We start from the raw sequence: 20000 nt of genomic DNA on the forward strand, positions 1-20000 counted from the left end.
TTACTATTTAGTAACAGATTCTGCCTCTAGTCATTTACATTCTGGTAACAGCAAATAAAAAGTTTGGCACTGGCTGTGTCTTAAAGGATAATTTCAGTCAATTTTTGATCATGCAGTTGTAACGCTCACACTACCCTGGACTTGTCTTCAGCCTTTTCCGAGATCCTGGTCATTGTAATAGGGGCAGCGGTTTGTTTAAATTTAAAAACACATTTACATGTTTTCCCAAAAACATCCAAAAGGTTATGCAACATCAGCAGACAACTAGCAAACAGCGGTACCTTTTGGGAAAATATTTGGAGTAAGCCTATGTTAAATTTTTAAAAATGTAAACAAACGCTGCCCCCATTTAGAATAGCTCATAGGGCTGAGCCAAAAAAAATGCAGCATCACCGGGTACTGACAAGTCAAGGGTAGCGTGACCAATACAACAGCATTGAAATTGACTGAAGTGGTTCTTTAATGCTCAAGGTGAGGAGTTGGGTTTGATTAAGAGGGTTGTGGCTGGACTCATCCGATTAGATGTGTCACAGTCAGATGCCCAGGGGCGGATCTAGCCATTTTGGGGCCCTAGGCGAAATATAAACATACAAACCCCTCAAAACTCATTATATAGACATAAAATTATGTATTTTTGGTGCTATTTAAGTGTTTCGTCTCATGTATATTGACGATCACTTTACATAAGTGACAAATTAAGATCAAGCCTTCTTGTTTTGAGTGTTTACAGCGACTGGTGTGACAGTTGGGGCCCCTATGGAAGGCATATTTGGACAGGGCCCCTAGGCAATTGCCTAGGTCTGCCTAACAAAAGTTTGCCTCTGCAGATGCCTCCATCGCTCACCTGGACACCTCATCCCATGTCCTCTTGAGCCGGTGCACAGGGTTACACTGCAGCGCCGACAAGATGGCCCTCAGGGACGAGAAGTTCTTCAGGATCCGGCATTCCTGGTGATGAGAAGGTGACAAGATGACAACAAGAGTGTCAATGTGTTTTTGGCCACTAGAATTCAATCTGGAGCTTGAGTCTATGCTGTCAGAACATATTCCCATTCATTCAGGGCAGGTATACAAGGACACAAAGGCACTAGCATGATGGTATTACAGATGTGCTGTACTTGATAGAGCAGGACATGTATGGTTAGTGTGCAGTGCTACAGTCAGATGTAGGAAATAGCATTTCTCCACCACTGTCTCACTAGCTGCCCACTCTAGCTGTCCACCCCCTCCACCTCAACAACCCCCCCCCCACCCCACCCTCTTCTCCCGACTCACTGTGGTTCCATAGCCCAGGACCACTGTTTCATAAGTGCTGGTTTACCACAGCTGAGAGAGAGGGTAAAATACATGCATTTTACTGTCGAGCCAAGCGAAAGTAGAACTGACTCTACAGTACATGGACTTCCAAAAGGGGAGTTTTTGACTTTTCGGGATCTCTGACCACTGGAATGTCCCCCTTGACCTCCCCCAGCTTAACCTAATCGGGCCTTGGGATGGATATAGTGTATATCCAAGCCAATCTTCTGCGGCCAGACGTTTGTTCATTCCAGTTGGTGAAAGCTGCCCAATAAATTATAACTTTGTAACAGCAGTTTTAATGTGCACACATCCTCTGCTTGTTCCTGTTGTACAGACAGCAGGAAACTGGTAGTGAGTGACCACATATTTAATATGCCCACTGAAAAAAAAACATTATGAAATTACCGGTATCTTATTTGCTGTCTGACAGACATACACATATGCCAGTTATTTACAGTATACCTCTGTTTTCTGTGTCCGTGTGCAAGCAAATAGTCTTACAGTACATTGCCTGCATTACCGCAGAAATACACCAGCGGCGATCTGAGCGAGTCGAGCGACTCTCTGTCGCTCGCCTCGCTCAGATCGCCACTGGTGTATTTCTGCGGTTAGCCTGAAGACACCTATTGCCTTGATTTTTCCACATTTCTCAATTAATATCTGCACATTTTGAAAGCTATGTTTTTTGTGATGTCCATGCTGTATGACCCAGCACACGACCCCTAATACGGTATCATCCTAATTCACAACAGTGAAGTCAAGAGACTACCTGTACAGTACGGCACAACTTCTGGTATTCAGGTGTCTGATTCTGTGGCATTGACATTGCCAATTAATATATCTGTTTGGATGATGTTGCATCTCCAAAAATATAAATGAATAAGTGAAAGAATAAATAAACAAACACATATTGTGTAAGGCCAATAACACTGTGCTCTATGCTGCTTACCCTGGCCACCTCGATCCAGCGCTCCAGCACCTTGGCTCGCTGCGTGGGCTTGAGCGTGCGGTCGCTCAGGCAGGTAGCGATGACGCAGTTGGTGACGCAGTTGAACTGAGCTACGGTGGCCCGGATGGTGGGCGCCAGGTGCTCCTTGCCCTTCTTGTCCCGCTGAGACCAGATGCTGCCCAGGCAGTGGTATGGCACCACCTTCTTAAACAGCTCCTGAAACACACGGATACATGGAGATTGATTGGTTGGTTTTGGGAATTGAGCAACAAATGCTATTTCATAACCAAAACAAGTACAATTGTAAAAAAAATATGGAGTAAGTTTGTTTTACATCATTAGAGGTCAGTATCTGTAAAGGTGGGATCTCGTATAATATTTATTGAAAAAGGTCAACTAAAAATTGCTGACTTTCCACTTTCATGACAGGGCAAGGCAATATGTGCTTGAGTGACATAGGCCTGTTACATAAAATGACAAAGCGGGGGTTCATTTCCAGTCAACAAACAACAGATGGATCCATGGATGGAGCGGAGGGGCAGATAGAGAGAGTCATAAAAGGGAAACATAGAGGGGGGGATAGATAGACAATGGGGAAGGAAGGAGTTTATTTCGAGGCATGGGGGCTGATGGACAGGTAGCATCAGGAAGCTTGGAGCAGGAACAACAGCTCCAAACTGGCGAGTCGACAGAAAAAGCCAGTGACAAACGGCCCACAGGATATCCTTCTGGACTGGCGTCTGTTTATAAGTTATTACTCAACTGTGTGCTCGCTCGGGATAAACTTGTTGTTCCCTTCCGAACCCCAAGTCCCTGGTCTTTGGTTTCCTGAGTTATCTAACCGTTGTGAGCACGCAGGGCCTTTGCTCTGACAGCTTTGGCTGGGCCCGAGGACAAAGTAATCTGAAAGGCCCCCCCACCCCGATACATACAATGCAACGAGAACTCATGACTGGGCTCCCCCATCTCCCTGGGCCTGGGACAACCGACCCCTTTTGTCCTCCCCTGTTGGCTTCTCTGGTCGTGAGGCACACATCAGGGCCAGGAGAATGGGATGTGCTGCCAACTCAACACCCCCCCCCCCCTTCTCCTCCTGAACTCTCTGGTACTGTAGCACGATGGAAACTTTCAGCTAAATTTATTTGATTATCGTACTCCAAATACGGTTGCCCGTTTTCCCTCTTGAGGTGCGCACTGGTTGTGTAAGCGCTGAAGTATTAAAGTCAACAGGATGAAGATGACACAGCTTTCATACTTGGTAGTCAGAATCAGAGGACATACGTATGTGTCTGTGTATGTCTGTGTGTGTACTGTACGTGCAGTTAAGTACGTGCATGTGCTGTATGGCTGTACACTAGTGTGTGTGCGTGTGTGTGTGCGCGTGTGCGTGTGTGTGTGTGTGTGTGTGTGTGTGTGTGTGTGTGTGTGTGTGTGTGTGTGTGTGTGTGTGTGTGCGTGCGCACAGGTGTGTACAGTATAGTGCGCAGGTGCTGCATGTGTGTTCTCTCACCGCATCCATGAGGGTGAACTGTTCCGCCACCACCGCCGGGTCGAAGCTGAGGAAGTCTGGCCGCTCGTAGTCGTAGCCGTTCTCCTCCAGCAGGGTGAAGGTGCAGGGAGCGTGGTCCAGCACTGAGGAAGACATTTCATAACCATCAATATCTCATCATATTTACCACTACGCATACGCAATCAGAACACTTGGACTGATCATTGCTGTAGTATCAAACAGAGTGTTTTTGTCAAATACCATTGGGAGCGTGGTCCAGCACTGAGGAAGACATTTCGTAATGCTCAATATCTCATAATTTTATCCCGAATCTACCACGTAGTCCCTTAATGCACGCCGTACTTCCTGTGGCACGCTGTAATAGACATTGAAAGTAAACTACTATGGTACTACACTACTATGACAGTGCACAGGGCCTTTGGTAATACATTACGACTTGGTCATTGCCCTTCTGGTAACAGCTAATTTATAATGTCGTGTCTTAAGGGGATAACCCTTTAAGACATGGTGTTATAAATGTGCTGTTACCAGAATGCGCATTACCAAAGGCCCTGTGTCACGTCATAGTATTGTAGTACTATGGTAGTTAAGTTTTCAATGACCATGACAGCGAGCCACTGGAGGTACGGCGTGCTTTAAGGAGCTACGCAATCAGAACACTTGGACTGATCATTGCTGCAGTATCAAACAGAGTGTTTTTGTCAAATACCATTGGCTGAAGTCAACTGATCACTTCAATCCGACACTCATCTTACTTTAAGTAAATCCTATGAGCTGGTATCGATGATGGACCAGATACGTCGAATATAAGTGAAAACTGAGTGAAAAATGTAGGTCAAGGGTACTCAAAGGCCTTTGCCTGTCCCTGCCTGAAAGCCGTCACTAATAGATCTCATATGATTCCACTTAATGTCCTTTCGCAACAATCTTGTATATTTTCAGAGCGCCATTCAGCTCCCTCTTGTTCTATTAAAGTTTATGAGGACTTCACAAAGAACAAAAGCTAGATGATCCTCCAACAATTGTTTGCTGTGAGTAGACTTCCAGTAAAAGCCAGCTCCAAAGCTAAGTCCCAAAAGATCTGTTACATAAGAGTCCTCATTATGCATCCCCAAAGTGGATTTCTCTCAGTGGGTCAGGAGTAAAGAGCATCTCTTGAGTTCAATTTCTACTGTTGTGTTCTCATGAATAATGCCACGTGATAAATCTACATGATGCAACACAACAATTGCTTTAGGTTCACTTTAAGAACATCTATTCCTACTACCACGATGGAATGCAAGTAGAAAATTGCAAGTGTTAGTGGCCTACCAGTAGTTTGGATGAGACATACGGTACATTACATAATAAGGACTATGGCACCTTCACCAGGTGGCCAGTGGAATATGAAAAGCACGTACTTCAGGGTCACCTGAAAGCATCTACTGACAAGTATTTTTGCTGCTTCACAGCACAGTAAAAGCTACTGTATGTGTGTGCGAAAGAGTCACCAACCTACAATTCTATGGAGTTAAACTCAACTGGACTCAATTTAGGACCAAACATCCCTCCCACATAACGGCTTGACTAGCTCACCGTCAGCCATATTTGTTGTGGCTCAACCACCGTCAGCCATATGTGTTGTGGCGCATCCCTCACTGTCATGCTTGGGCTCCTGGTCATGGCACCAGTGGAAATAGGACAGCAGAACTACTGTACTGTTGCTATACTATACTATACTATACTATACTATACTATACTATACTAAACGATACTAAACGATACTATACTATTTACTGTACTATACTATACAATACTATACTATACTATTTACTGTACTATACTATACTATACTATACTATACTATACTATACTATACTATACTATACTATACTATACTATATATACTAAACCATACCATACCATACTATACTATACTATATGATACCATACTATAGTGTACTATAATACACTATACTACACTATAGTAATATAATAGCATTATAGTGCTGTTACTCACAGTCGTGTTCGGGCTCCTGGTGGTGTCGTCGGTGGAAGTGGGCCAGCATTACTACTGTACTATACTATACTATACTATAGTATACTATACTGCACTATACTATAGTATACTATACTGCACTATACTATAGTGATATAATAGCATTATACTACTGTTACTCACTGTCGTGCTCGGGCTCCTGGTGGTGTCGTCGGTGGAAGTGGGCCAGCAGGTTGCAGGCGCGTCGCTCCAGGTCAGAGCCGGGGAAGTTGAGGTGCAGGTAGGAGAGCAGCTGCCGCAGGCTACTGTAGTCCGGAGGCTTCCAGAAGTCCTCCGAGTACTGGTCCAGCCACGCCCCCAGGATGGACGAGATGGTGCTGAGAGAGGGAAAGAGAGAGAGAGAGAGAGAGAGAGAGAGAGAGAGAGAGACAGACAGACAGACAGACAGACAGACAGACAGACAGACAGACAGACAGACAGACAGACAGACAGAGACAGAGACAGAGACAGAGAAAAGAGACAGAGACAAGACAGAAAGACAGAAATTTGAGATTTTAAAACACGTTATCTACACAACCACTCCGACCACACCATAATCAGTAACAGCAGCATTAAAAATCCAACCATACGGTGGTACAGTACTGGGGAGGTTACTGCAATTGAATAAAGGGAACTAATGTGTGTGTGTGTGAGTGTGTGTGATGTGTGTGAGTGTGTTACAGTTTTTGCCGACTGCTTGCACACAATTTGCAAAATTTGGCTCATAGAGTCAAAACTCTACACACAAGCCAATTACTCTCAACACTTGGAGATAAACCCTTCACATATATGGCAACATGAAGCTCTGCTATAAAAGCATAAACATTGCCATAAAAACCTTACAATCTTTTGTCAAAACCTCACTTTCATGTCAAAAGACACACAAAAGCACCAAATGAGAAAACAAATTAGATCATCTTTAAAACAGTTGTCTGCTTTATACTAAACACAGCAGTCTTTCTTTTTGGAGCAGTCTATTCAGTCTCACAGAATGTACATTTTCTCAAGAGCCCAAAATTCAATACTGTACATTACAAAACTGCACCTTAGAGTACAGGACATTAAACCAAAGCAAAATATATCTCAAACAGTGCATCACTCTAAATACAACAGTGTGTAGGTGAGTTTATGATCCTTTTTAGTGTATTGGTTATATTCACACATTTTCAAACATCTAAATATGATATAAATATGGGGTTACGTCAACATGCTGTAATGACAATCATAGTCAATATAGGCTACTTTGTTTGGCTATGAGGTATGAGGTATTCACGGAATACAATACATTTCCACAGACACACTATGCAGCTGACATCTACATGACATCATCAAAATTATATCATGTTCAGTCAGTTTGCTCAAGTGCTTGCTTGGTAGTGTTCTGAAAATGACACTATTTCTACAAACTATCATGTTCACATTACCTAACATGTGATGATGAAAACAAAAGGCTACTCTTGGCGGCATGTATCAGGCTAGGTTTTACAGTACGTGAGTCAGTCAGTGCCATACTACATATTCTTCACTCAATCAAAGTAAAACAAATAAATGCAAAATAAAACAAATGCAATGTAATATAAAGCATGCAACTTTGTAACATGGAAGAATAGTGTTCAATTTTGAAAGCATGTGTTTTATTGTCTGTGTCTAAATCTCGTCATACATCAGTGTGTTTTGTTTTTTTAACAGATGTGTTTTCACAATGACACTCTGAGATTTTACTTTTGAACAAAGTGTCTTGTGTATGAAATTGTGTGTAGACAGCTGGAGTCTGTGTGTTGCGTAAAGGAGCAAGTGCCTTGCTAAACTGGTATGAAAGTGTAATGCTTGACTTTTGTTTAAAGTCAAGCAATAAGTGTTTAAGTTATGCACCAACAACTTAGCGATATGCTACTTTGGTTTACAGTTTTTGCCTACTGCTTGCACACAATTTGCAAAATTTCGCTCATAGAGTCAAAACTCTACACACAAGCCAATTACTCTCAACACTTGGAGATAAACCCTTCACATTTATGCCAGCATGAAACTCTGCTATCAAAACATTAACATTGCCATAAAAACTTAACAATCTTTTGTCAAAACCTCACTTTCATGTCAAAAGACACACATTAGCACCAAATGAGAAAACAAATTAGATCAACGTGAAAACAGTTGTCTACTTTATACAAAACACAGCAGTCTTTCTTTTTGTAACAGTCTATTCAGACTCACAGAATGTACATCTTCATAAGACCCCAAAATTCAATACTGTACATTACACAACCGCACCTTACAGTACAGGACATTAAACTGAAGCAAAATATATCTTAAACAGTACATCACTCTCAACACAACAGTGTGTATGTGACCTTATGGACCATTTGTTTGTGTATTGGGTATATTCACAAATTTTCAAAAATCTAAATGATATAAATATGTGGTTGACGTCAACATGCTGTAATGAAAAACATAGTCAATATACTTTTTTTGTTTGGGTATGAGGTATGAGGTTTGCTTACAGTAAAGTAACAAAGTACAATACATTTCCAGACACAATATGCAGCTGACATCTACTATTATGTGTATTTCTACAAACTATCATGTTCATACCTAACATGTGATGATGAAGACAAAAGGCTACTCCTGCCATCAGGGTAGGTTTTACAGAACGTGAGTCAGTCAATGCCACTCCATATTCTACTCTTTAGTACCGTTGTGGTAGGGCCATTTGTTGTTTTGTTTGAGTGTAGGAAGGTGTGAATTTAGCAAAGAAGCCATCAAAGTAAAATAAATAAATGCAAAATAAAATAAGTGCAATGTAATATAAAGAATGCAACTTTGTAACTGGCAGAATAGTGGTTAATTTTGAAAGCATGTGTTTTATTGTCGGTGCCTAAATCTTGTCATACATCCAGTGTGTTTTGTTTTTTTAGCGGATGTGTTTTCCCAATGATATGATGAGTGTTCATTTTTTAATGGAGTGTCTTATGAAGGAAAAAGTGTGCAGTGACCATGAGCAAGTGTGTAGCATAAAGCAAAATGTGTGTTGCTGAATTGCTGCAACAGTGTTAAGCAGAACTTTTGTTTAAGGTATGGCACACTGTGTTTAAGTTATGTTACCAACAACTTAACAATATGCTATTTTGGTCTAAGCATCAGCCTATAGTGTTCAAGCAGTAGGCAAATACTGTAAGCATCGGCCTATAGTGTTTAAGCAGTTGGCAAAAACTGTAAGAGAGCGGGCATAGTATGGCAGGTGGTGCTGGAGGAAGAGAGTCCGGAGTACATGTTAGTTACTTGCCACTAAACTCTTTCCACTAAGTTGAGCTGGACAAATGAGAATCTTGACAGACAATGGCATATGGCCAGAGCAGTGTGTGTGTGTGTGTGCGTGCGCGCGTGCGTGTGTGCGTGTGTGTGTGTGTATGTGTGTGTGTGTGTGTGTGTGTGTGTGTGTGTGTGTGTGTGTGTGTGTGTGTGTGTGTGTGTGTGTGTGCGTTCGTGTGAGTGTGTGCGTTCGTGTGTGTGTGTGTGTCACAGGGGGTGTGAGCAATCAGACATATAAGCACCACGCTGCTTACAACAAAACTCTTCTGACTAATCTGACCTTTGCAGTCAATGGCATCTTGTGGACTGACAAAACGCTGACAGAACACAAGAGCAAAAGGAAGTGTGTGTGTGTGTGTGTGTGTGTGTGTGTGTGTGTGTGTGTGTGTGTGTGTGTGTGTGTGTGTGTGTGTGTGTGTGTGTGTGTGTGTGTGTGTGCGTGTGCGAGTGCGTGCGAGTGCGTGCGTGTGTGTGTGTATGTGTCTATGTGTGTGTGGTGTGTGGTGTGTGTGTGTGTGTGTGTGTGTGTGTGTGTGTGTGTGTGTGTGTGTGTGTGTGTGTGTGTGTGTGTGTATGTGTGTGTATGTGTGTGTGTGTGTGTGCGTGCGTGCGTGCGTGTGCACGCGTGTGTGTGCGTGCGTGCGTGTGTGTGTGTGTGTGTGCGTGCACGCATGTCTCTGTTCATCTTGTCTGTAAATAAGGGGTGTGAAGATAAGTTCGTCAAGAGGGGGTCCAAGAATAATTCTGACTTAATGACAATGAGCTGCTGGGAATGAGAGAGCACAGAGAACAGGGAGGGAGGAGAGCAGAGGAGGCAAGGGTGACTGATATTACTACCTCCTCACTCAACACCCATGGACTCTCTCTCTCTCTCTCTCTCTTTCTCTCTCTCTCTCTTTCTCTCTCTCTCTTTCTCTCTCTCTCTCTTTCTCTCTCTCTCTCTCTCGCTGACACACACACGCACAGACACACACACACACACACACACACACACACACACACACACACACACACACACACACACACACACACACAGACACACACACACACACACACACACACACACACATACACACACACACACACAGAAAAGTATAATATGTCAGGAAAGAGAAACAGAGTAGTTCATTTCAAAGTAGGTCATGCTGCTAACAAAACACAGAACGAGTGTGACTAATGTAATACCACACACACAAACACACACACACACACACTGGCAAACACACACACACACACACACACACACACACACACACACTGGCAAACACACACTGGCAAACACACACACACACACACACACACACACACACACACACACACACACACACACACACACACACACACACACACACACACACACACACACACACACACACACACACACACACACACACTCGACCGACCACAGAGTGTAAACACAGGTCTCAAATTATTAAACACCCCCAAGCAGCCAAACTGCAGAGTGCTAAGCAGTTAGGCCGTCTGTCTTCAGCCCTCCACTTGGTGCGACAGGCCTAAGTGAAATGGCCATGTTTGGATATCAAAGTCTAGTGCAGGACACTCATATGCAAAAAGAGCAATGTGTGGCAGCCCAGGTACCAGGGCTTGACACTGGCACCTGCCAACCGGCCAAAAATGGGTAAGACTTGGCTGTGGCTAGTAATAACTTAACTCTCAATAGCCATGTTGGCAGGTAACTTGCTCTTGGGTATACATACAGTTAATCCTATTATTACCCCTTTATGTCAGTTGGTTATAGTTAAGTTCAAGAATGATCATGCACATATTCTATTCGTTTATATTTTCATCATAGCATTGGTCTTCCAGGAGCACTTCATCTTCAAAGCTCAGACGTATCATGATAAAGAAAGAATACAGACAACGGATCTGTGGCTAGTAGAAAGGCTTACTGGCGTGTGACTCAGAAAAACCACTAGCCACATAGGCCCGTTGAGCAAAAAAGTTAATGTGAAGCCCTGCCAGGTGCCAAACCAAAAGAGGTATACTGGCCCTGCCATGGCCAACCGGTAGGGTACTCATCAGCCATTTGGTCGACCCGGGTCCTTTGCCGACCCCTCCCCATCTCTATCCCCATTCGCTTCCTGTCGACTTCTCAAACTGTCCTATCGGCAATAGTCGTAAAAGACAAAAAAATATCTTTAAAAAAAAAGAGGTATACTAAGGGAGGCTGAAGTCGAAACGTTGCTCTGATTTAACATTGTATTTAGTCTTTTGAAAAACGGTGTGCAGATCTCTTTTCTTTACCCTCATGCTTGGCAGTGTCAAAAGTAAAAGTAAATCCGTGGTGTAATGTACAACAGTGGCACATGATATTACACAACTGTTATACTTTTTTAGTCCATTCTACCTAATAAGGTAGATAGACTGTGTTGTTACTGGAAAACACTAAAAACCTAACCAGAACCCACCACAGGTCTACTGTGTTGGAAGGAAATTGTGTTTCTTTTTAAAAAAAAAAAAAAACCTTTTACTTTTGACATCTCTGTATCTTGGAATCAGAAACGTAGGAAACATAGATAACCACTCACTTCCTGAGCTCTGTGCGCTCGTCGTGGGTGAGGCGGTGGCCCTCGGAGCCTGGCAGGTGTTGCAGCTTGGCATACCTGAGGAGGGGGAAGAAGAGGAGAGACAGACGTGTGAGACAGCCAATCAAACAACACCGTTCTGGTCATGTGACAACTTAGCTACCCTATGAACTCACCCAAGCAGCTAAAGACGCAACTCTGCACTACAACAAAGACTTATCATAGAGAACTGAACAAAACAATCAAGGTAGGTATATGCATCATCAGTATCCCCCATAACTATGAGCACACTAATGAGCCAGCCAATGGAAATAAATCTGTCCTGGTCACGTGATCACAGTAGCCAACAAATCACATCATAGCAGCGCATAAAGATGTTACAATGATGAGCTATCATAGAAAGTCAAAACAACCAATAGGCATGTTAATCATAAGTAACCTCAATGACTGTGAGCAGTCAGGTAGGTAAGTGCGCACTGCAAGTGCTGTTCAATGAAACCAAACAAAGTCTGATCATGATGCATGGGAAAACATTGGGCCCCGGCTTATTTCAAAATCAAACACGGTGGAGACAGCAGTCTGAGCCGCGTAAGCCGATACTGTGAAAACAAGGCCGATTAATCAGCGCTCTCTCTCTCTCGCGCGCGCGCGCTCTCATTCTCTCTCTCTCTCTCTCTCTCTCTCTCTCTCTCTCTCTCTCTCTCTCTCTCTCTCTCTCTCTCCTCTCTCTCACTCTCTCTCTCTCTCTCTCTCTCTCTCTCTCTCTCTCTCTCTCTCTCGCTCTCCCCCCCCTCTCTCTTGCTCTCTCTCTCTCTCTCTCTCATGATTGTGGGATGACAAAGTGTGGGTTTCACCCCCTTTTTTTATTGTTTTTCGATCTGCTAAAACAGATTGTGGCTCCTTGGCCGGTGTATCTGTGGTGATGAGATCAATGCAGTCAGATTTACAGTGGCTCCTCTCCTCCACACCATGCGGGGCCCTGGGGATGGGGGAGGTAGGCCGGGCCACTGTGAGGTCTTTATCAAATGCTGCTTCAAGAAGTCAATTACCTTCCTTGAGATGTGTCTTGCTTGCTTTATCCATCACTTTCTCTCTCACTTGTTTACACTGTCTCTCTTGCTGTCCATCTCTCTTGACATCTCTCTCACAGCAGTCACTCTTTCGTTCTCTCGTTCGTTCATTCGTTCGATTGTTCGCTCTTTGTTTGTTTGTTTGTTTCTTTCTTTCTCTTTCTTTCTTTCTTTCTTCCTTTCTTTCTTTCTGTCTTTCTCTTCAACACACACACACACACACACACACACACACACACACACTCACACACACACTCACACACACACACACACACACACACACACACACACACACACACACACACACACACACACACACACACGTACGGCAGAATTACTTTCTTGTCTGTCCAATTCTCTCTTTTTTTGCACCCCTCATCTTTTCCGAACAGCCGATGCTTTCTCTAATGATGGTGCTGAGGTAGACGGCCTCTCACCCTCCTTCATCTCCTTCGTGGTGTCTTCATTTCACTCCTCCGCTCTCCATTCTCTTTATTCATCAATTCGATTATTCATCCCACTCATTCCTTTCTTATTATTTCAGTGTTCCTCAGTTCCTTTCTTTCATCCTTCTCCAAAGGCTTACTCCTCCACTTGATCACACTTCACCTTTCACTCCATGTATTCCCTTTATCCTCATTCCTCCATCTCTCCATCCCATGCCCTGAAGGTGCGCACCTTGCACGTCTCCACCCCTCTTCCCTTTCCTCCCTTCCTCTCCCCTTCCTCTTCATCCTCCTTCCTCATCCCTCCTCTTACTATGTTTCAGTGGACGTATCACTCCTCTTATTCCATTTCCCCATCACCTCTTCACAATCCCCTAGTCATCTGTGATGACTCTTCCTCATCTCTCCATCATTACACGTACGCTTAGGTATTGTGCTTTTATCCAAAAAAAAATTACAGTTATGTACAGGGTATTGGTCCCTGTGAGTGATATGGGGTTACTTAGGTGTCTTGCTCAAAGGCACTTCTGCCATGGATGGAGGTGTAGGGTGGTGCTTTGAACCTGCACATCCAAAGACCCTGACCATTATACATGAGCGTACAGTTTGTAAACAATCTCTGGCTTCGCGACCCTGGCTGTGCACTGTTCACACTGGAGGGGCCAAGGCTGGTGTGTGTGTGCACGGTGCACTGGAACCTGCTGTCGATCTTGCCCCTTCATTCTCACAACAGGAATGTTTACAAATGAAAAACCTATTCATGGGTAAGCGGTTGTGCAGTCATGGGTAAGCAGTCAGGGCGTCAGACTTGTATCCCTAAGGTTGACGGTTCGACCCGCCAAGTTGGTGGGAGGGGTAATTAACCAGTGCTCTCCCCCATCCTCCTCCATGTCTGTGGTACCCTGAGTATGGTACCGTCCCGCCACACTGCTCCCCTTGGGGCACCAGTGGGGGCTGCCCCCTTGCACGGATGAAGCATAAATGCAATTTCGTTGTGTGCAGTGTGCAGTGAACACTTGTGTGCTGTTGAGTGCTTTGTCACAATGACAATGGGAGTTGGAATTTCCCACTGTTGGGCTTTCACTTTTCACTATCTCACCTGTTGAGCAGCAGGTCCAGCACCTGTCGCGTGGTGGCGAAGGAGCGGTACGTGCAGAGGAAGATGGTGACGTAGGTGGAGTCGTTGCCCCTGAAGGCGGTGACCATGTACTCCACCAGCCGCTCCAGCGTTCCCGCCTTGATGGTGCGCACCTTGCACGTCTCGTACAGGCTCAGGGCCGCCTCCGACTCGGCCACGCCCAGCCAGCGCTGCCCCTTGCTGGCGTGGTGGTGCATCTGCACCTTGCGGAGCGTGATGGTGAACACCGCACCGTCCTCCACCTCCTCGCCAATCTCCTGGGTCGCATTCTGGAAGACAAGACACAGAGGAAGAGAAGAGAGATTTAGTAACTTGGCTTGGTCCAAACAGAAGGTTCCTTGTTGTAAGTGGTAGTCTGAATGATCCGAGGCACACTGATCTTGGTGAAAAAAGTTTAAAAATCCTTTATTTTAATGGATAGCGCATTTCGAGAAGAGATTTAGTATTTAATATGTCATGTATATCTTAACACAGGTTGACAGAGCACTGTGATTGGATGAGCCAGAGCCTATGGTTTGACACTCTAGGCCAACCCACCAGGCAAAATTAATTTCTTGCCGCTGGTCTAGTTTTCTTGCTAGGTTTGTCTAGTTAATTAGGCTATATATCCTCATAGAGCCATAGAGAGGGGGAGAGGGAGAGGGAGAGGGAGAGACAGAGAGAGAGAGAGAGAGAGAGAGAGAGAGAGAGAGAGAGAGAGAGAGAGAGAGAGAGAGAGAGAAAGAAAGAAAGAGAATGACTGACAGGTACAATCTGCATAAGCATACTGTAAACATTAGAACACATGGCAGAACTAATTAAAGCATGTTCCACTGATTGACTCAGCAGAAAAAGAGTCCACATATCTTCTAGGTCATTCCAAGGTGAACGTCAGGCAAAAACAGAAGTATAGAGAGACAGAGAGCGCTTTAGAAAAGTTTTAAGAAGGCTGCCAAGTACTTTACGAGCAGAGCGAAAAGATAACAGGCAGTGAGCTCACGTACATAGCAGATTTGCGTGAGTGAGAGTGCGAGCTCGCGAGCCTGCCTATGGCTGACGGGGCAGAAAGCTGCTAAATTATTCAGCCATTTCTGGCAGCTCCTGTTGAGATGTAATCCCCCTGCAAGTCTGTCTGGTCAGGATCCCTCCCTCTCTCCACGTATAGCTAAAGCCCCAAACCTTCAATTCAAATTCTTGTCAAAATTATTTTTTAGTCGAAGATCTCGTTTCCGAGAGGGTCCTTTAGCTCTGTCCCATCTCCATTAACAGCAGCAACGTTAAACAGCAGAATTGCGTAGAACAGAAAAAGCTCCCACTAGGAGTTTATATTAGGTGTCAAACCATTCTTTATGGCACCATATTCCAACTAATGTGTTTCAATGTCAAACGGTTGTTGTCAGTGTGTGTCTGGGTAGGATACCACCCTCTCTCTCTCTGTACTCTCTCTGTAAATTGCTCAACCTTTAGCTCTGTTCCATCTCCATTAACCACTGCAATGTTAAAGAGCACTACTATCATCAAGACAGGATACACCACCACCACCACCACCACCAGCACCCCTCTAGTATTAGCTCCTCAAGCCTACTGGGTTTATCTGGTACTCCCACCAGTCCAGTGTATACGTCAGCCTCCATTTCAAATGGATCACCCCTCTCTCACTGTGCGGCACCTTGTAAGAGAGAGTGAGAGAGAACTCCCAGCCACCTCTACCTTAACCCATCACTCCATCTTTCTCTCTCCTCCTTTCACTTCGTCTCTTTCCATCCTTCCTTCTCTCTCTATCTATCTCTATCTCTCTCTCTCTCTCTCTATCTATCTCTATCTCTCTCTCTCTCTCTATCTTTCTCCCTCCTTCTTACTCTCGCCCCTCTCTTTTCCCCTACGTTCTCTTTCGGTCCGTCTTTCTGTCTTTATATTTCTCCCTTGGCGTTTTTCTTCCCTCGCTCTTGTTATCTCGTTTTCCACCCAGCACTTATCTCTGTCCTTTTCTCCGGCTCTCCGTCAGCCAGCTGTGCGCTCTCACAGGGGCCCTGAGCTCTGATCTACAGCGCGGCAGGTTTGCACAGGTTAGGGGATAAATCCCTAAATGTGCTGCCTACGAGGCACGTACAGCACACACAGATACACGTACACGCACACACACACACACACACGCACGCACGCACACACGCACATACGCACGCACGCACGCACACACACACACACACACACACACACACACACACACACACACACACACACACACACACACACACACACACACACACACACACACACACACACACACACACAGTACACGGATCAAGTGCAAACAACTGCAAACACAGCTGGGAGGCTGGGCTGGGTATCAGGAGGAGGGGTTAGAAGGCCTAGTGCATGTTATCTCAATCCACACGGAACAGACTGCCTCACTCACACACACACACACACACACACACACACGCACACGCACAGGCACACGCACACACGCACACGCACACGCACACGCACACGCACACACACACACCTGGGAGCGCTTGTTTTCAGGCTTCCCACCAAGGCTAGCACAGAGGAATTCGGTAGGCAAACAGTTTCATCATAGCTGCACAGGAATGACTACAGCAACATAGTATTTGAAGTGTGTTTGAGTTGTCCACACGTGAGTTGTGGGATGTGAATGGCAACACATACAGTAACCTAAAGCACGTGCAGTATTCAACTACTGATGTCTGAGGGTTCTGCTAGTTCTGTTACTGACTACATTTGCCTAAATGAGTGGTTCCCAACCTTTTTCTTCAGAGACCCTTATTTTTTACCATTGTCAGCTTTGGTGACCCAACCGTGCGATCGCCTGCACGAGAGGGAGTCACATGATTCTCTGTTTCCTGTGAAAACGCATTAGTTACCATTTTATTCCTCAGTTTGTCTTCAGTCAAATATAGAATAAATGTTTAATGTAATACTTACACTTTGTTCTTTCTATGCTAGTTTAAATGCTCAACGTATTCAACATGGGCTAAATGGTATTATCTTTGGCGACCCATAGGTTGGGTCCCGACCCATAGATTGGGAACCACTGGCCTAAATGATGACCAAACGGCACCATGTATATTCATTATTTAGCTATTTAGAGATATTCATTATAAATAGGAAAGCAAAACAATGTAGCTCCTTCCTGCTTCACTTTGCTGGGGGATATTACAGTAAAACAAACAAACTAAAAATCGCACGGTCTTGAGAAAGATTTCAGCAGAATATCATTATTCACTCATACTAAAGGCATGCGTACATAAAAGTTTTGAGGCAGACCTTGTGCTGAAGAGAGACAATGACTAGTGTGTTGAGAGTGAGATGTTTTGAGATGAGCAGGAGGCCCCAAGGTTGGCCAGACTGATAGCAGTGCCATGTTGATGTTTGAGCTGTCAGTAGAGCCCTGTACTGCCCTGTCTGTTGGATCCATCCCCATCCGGCCTTGTCTGACCAGGAGCTGGCATGCAGTACACAATGCTGCACACACACACACACACACACACACACACACACACACACACACACACACACACACACACACACACACACACACACACACACACACACACACACACACCAGCCTTGCCCCCTCACCTGACTATGCTAGTACACACACACACAAACGCACACACACAAACACACACACACACACACACACACACACACACACACACACACACACACACACACACACACACACACACACACACACACACACACACACACACACACACACACACACACACACACACGCCACAAATATGCATACCTACACAAATGCAGATAGGCTGCACATAGTCATGCGGACAAAAACACCCACTGACACCCCCACCCCCTCATTGCACACGCTACCACGCAAAGTAGGTGGAATGCCATTCTCACACATACATACTAGGCTCAAGGCTATCACACGACCTCACACACACACGCACGCACGCACAGACGCACACACACAGAAAGAGCCCCCCCCCTCTTTCTGTGGGGGCAGTGTTGGAATGTTGTAGCTTACACAGCCGCATGTTTCTATAAATGTTGCTATAAACCGTGCCAAAATACCTGTTTTCACTCCCACCCCCTCCATCAAAAGCAGTGCAGAGTTAATGTAACACTTATAGAGACTCAAATGGAACTCTCTTCTAGTTGGCCCTGCTCTCTAAGTGTTGACGTAACACTTGCACAATGTACAGTACAGCGACAGACTGACAGATGACACGGCACAGCATGCACTCACTCACTCTTGAGATCGTCCACTAAATAGTGCTGCAAAGCAGGGAATCCCATTAAGATCAGGCTCTTTACAGTCTAGGCAGACTTGTGTGTGTGTGAGTGTGAGTGTGTTTGTGGGTGAGAGTGCATGTGTGACTGTGTGTGTGTGTGTGACTGTGTGTGTGTGTGTGTGTGTGTGTGGCTTAAGGCTCTGCGGCTTAAAAGGAAGGAGAGAGCGTGAGGGTAGAGTGCCTAACCCTGTGCACGTGCCTGGCCACCAGCACTGTACAATGCACAGGCTCACACCAGGTCATACACACTCGCACACACACCCACCCACACACACACACACACACACACAGCTCACATGAGGTCATACACATACACATCACACGAGGTCAAACACAAGCACATGCATGCACGCACTAGCACAAATTCTGCCATCTTAAGATGTACGCTTGAAAACACTACAGCTCTACATTCACTTTAACCCCACAAAGACCTTTAGCAATAGCTACCAGTGCAGTGAACAAATCTAGGTGAAGACCAGAAGTCTCCCACAAACTAGAAGAAGCTGAAAGGCCTTTGTGTTCCCCACAAATGTTTTTCTAGGTCAATTTGTTGTTGCTGGTGATATTCAAACTGCAAAACATTGATTTCAATGGGAGGTCACATTAAGACGTAAAATCAAATGTGTCTGTGTGTGTTTGTGCGCATGTACATGCTTTTGCCTGCATAGTTAACGTGTGTGATTGTTCCCAAACTCCATCTGCTACAAAAGCCCTACAATCTCCTTAAATGGAACAACTGTCAAGAAATAGTTTGTCTTCTATTTCGTTTCGGCACAAAAGGTGGCCTGTTTTGGCTCCCAAATATCTTTGCATATAAATCCTCAGATCAGAATCACAGAAGTAGTCATTATTCGACTTCTTTTTTAGCTTAGTCTAAGGCCGTCAGCATGAACAAACAGTCTGTTCCCGGCGCAGATAACTGTCTGTGTGGGCGCGTTTGTTTGACCACACTGGAACAATGTGCACTCAGCGTGTGCCATCAGGTTTAACCCCAAGGTTTGCTGAACAGGTGTGAACGGGATGGGAAAGTGTAGAGAGGAGGAGGAGGAGGAGGAAAGGGTTTTTTTTTTTTTTTTGTAGATGTTGCCATGACAACGAGCGAACACCAAGAGAGATGGAACAGAGGAGGAAGAGTTTTGCTGTCAATCAACACAACTGAGTCAGTGCCTGTGAACGCGTTCTCTCGCTCACACACACCCACCCACAAATAGACAGACACACAACCATAAACAGACAGAGAGAGAGAGACACACACACACACACACACACACACACACACACACACACACACACACACACACACACACACACACACACACACACACACACACACACACACACACACACACACACACACACACACACACACACACACACACACACACACACACAATAAAAACACATACCCAAGCACAAACAAACCAATCTAACCCACATCATACACACACTCACCA

The 20000-nt window shown here is 44.9% G+C and overlaps 1 protein-coding gene across 4 annotated transcripts in view; it reads right to left on the minus strand.

The window, feature by feature from the left end:
* Nucleotides 1-20000, minus strand: part of LOC134458120 (ral guanine nucleotide dissociation stimulator-like) — a 137786-nt gene that overhangs the window by 22885 nt on the left and 94901 nt on the right. For all 4 annotated transcript variants that reach the window (XM_063210249.1, XM_063210248.1, XM_063210246.1 and 1 more), the window contains exons 2-7: nt 14243-14550; nt 11631-11705; nt 5920-6113; nt 3759-3880; nt 2249-2464; nt 845-948 (exon numbers count right to left, since the gene is read on the minus strand). In XM_063210249.1, coding sequence (XP_063066319.1) covers nt 845-948; nt 2249-2464; nt 3759-3880; nt 5920-6113; nt 11631-11705; nt 14243-14550 — 1019 coding nt within the window. The remainder of the gene's footprint in view (nt 1-844; nt 949-2248; nt 2465-3758; nt 3881-5919; nt 6114-11630; nt 11706-14242; nt 14551-20000) is intronic.

Source organism: Engraulis encrasicolus, chromosome 11, assembly GCF_034702125.1.
Source record: "Engraulis encrasicolus isolate BLACKSEA-1 chromosome 11, IST_EnEncr_1.0, whole genome shotgun sequence".
Taxonomy (NCBI): Eukaryota; Metazoa; Chordata; class Actinopteri; order Clupeiformes; family Engraulidae; genus Engraulis; species Engraulis encrasicolus.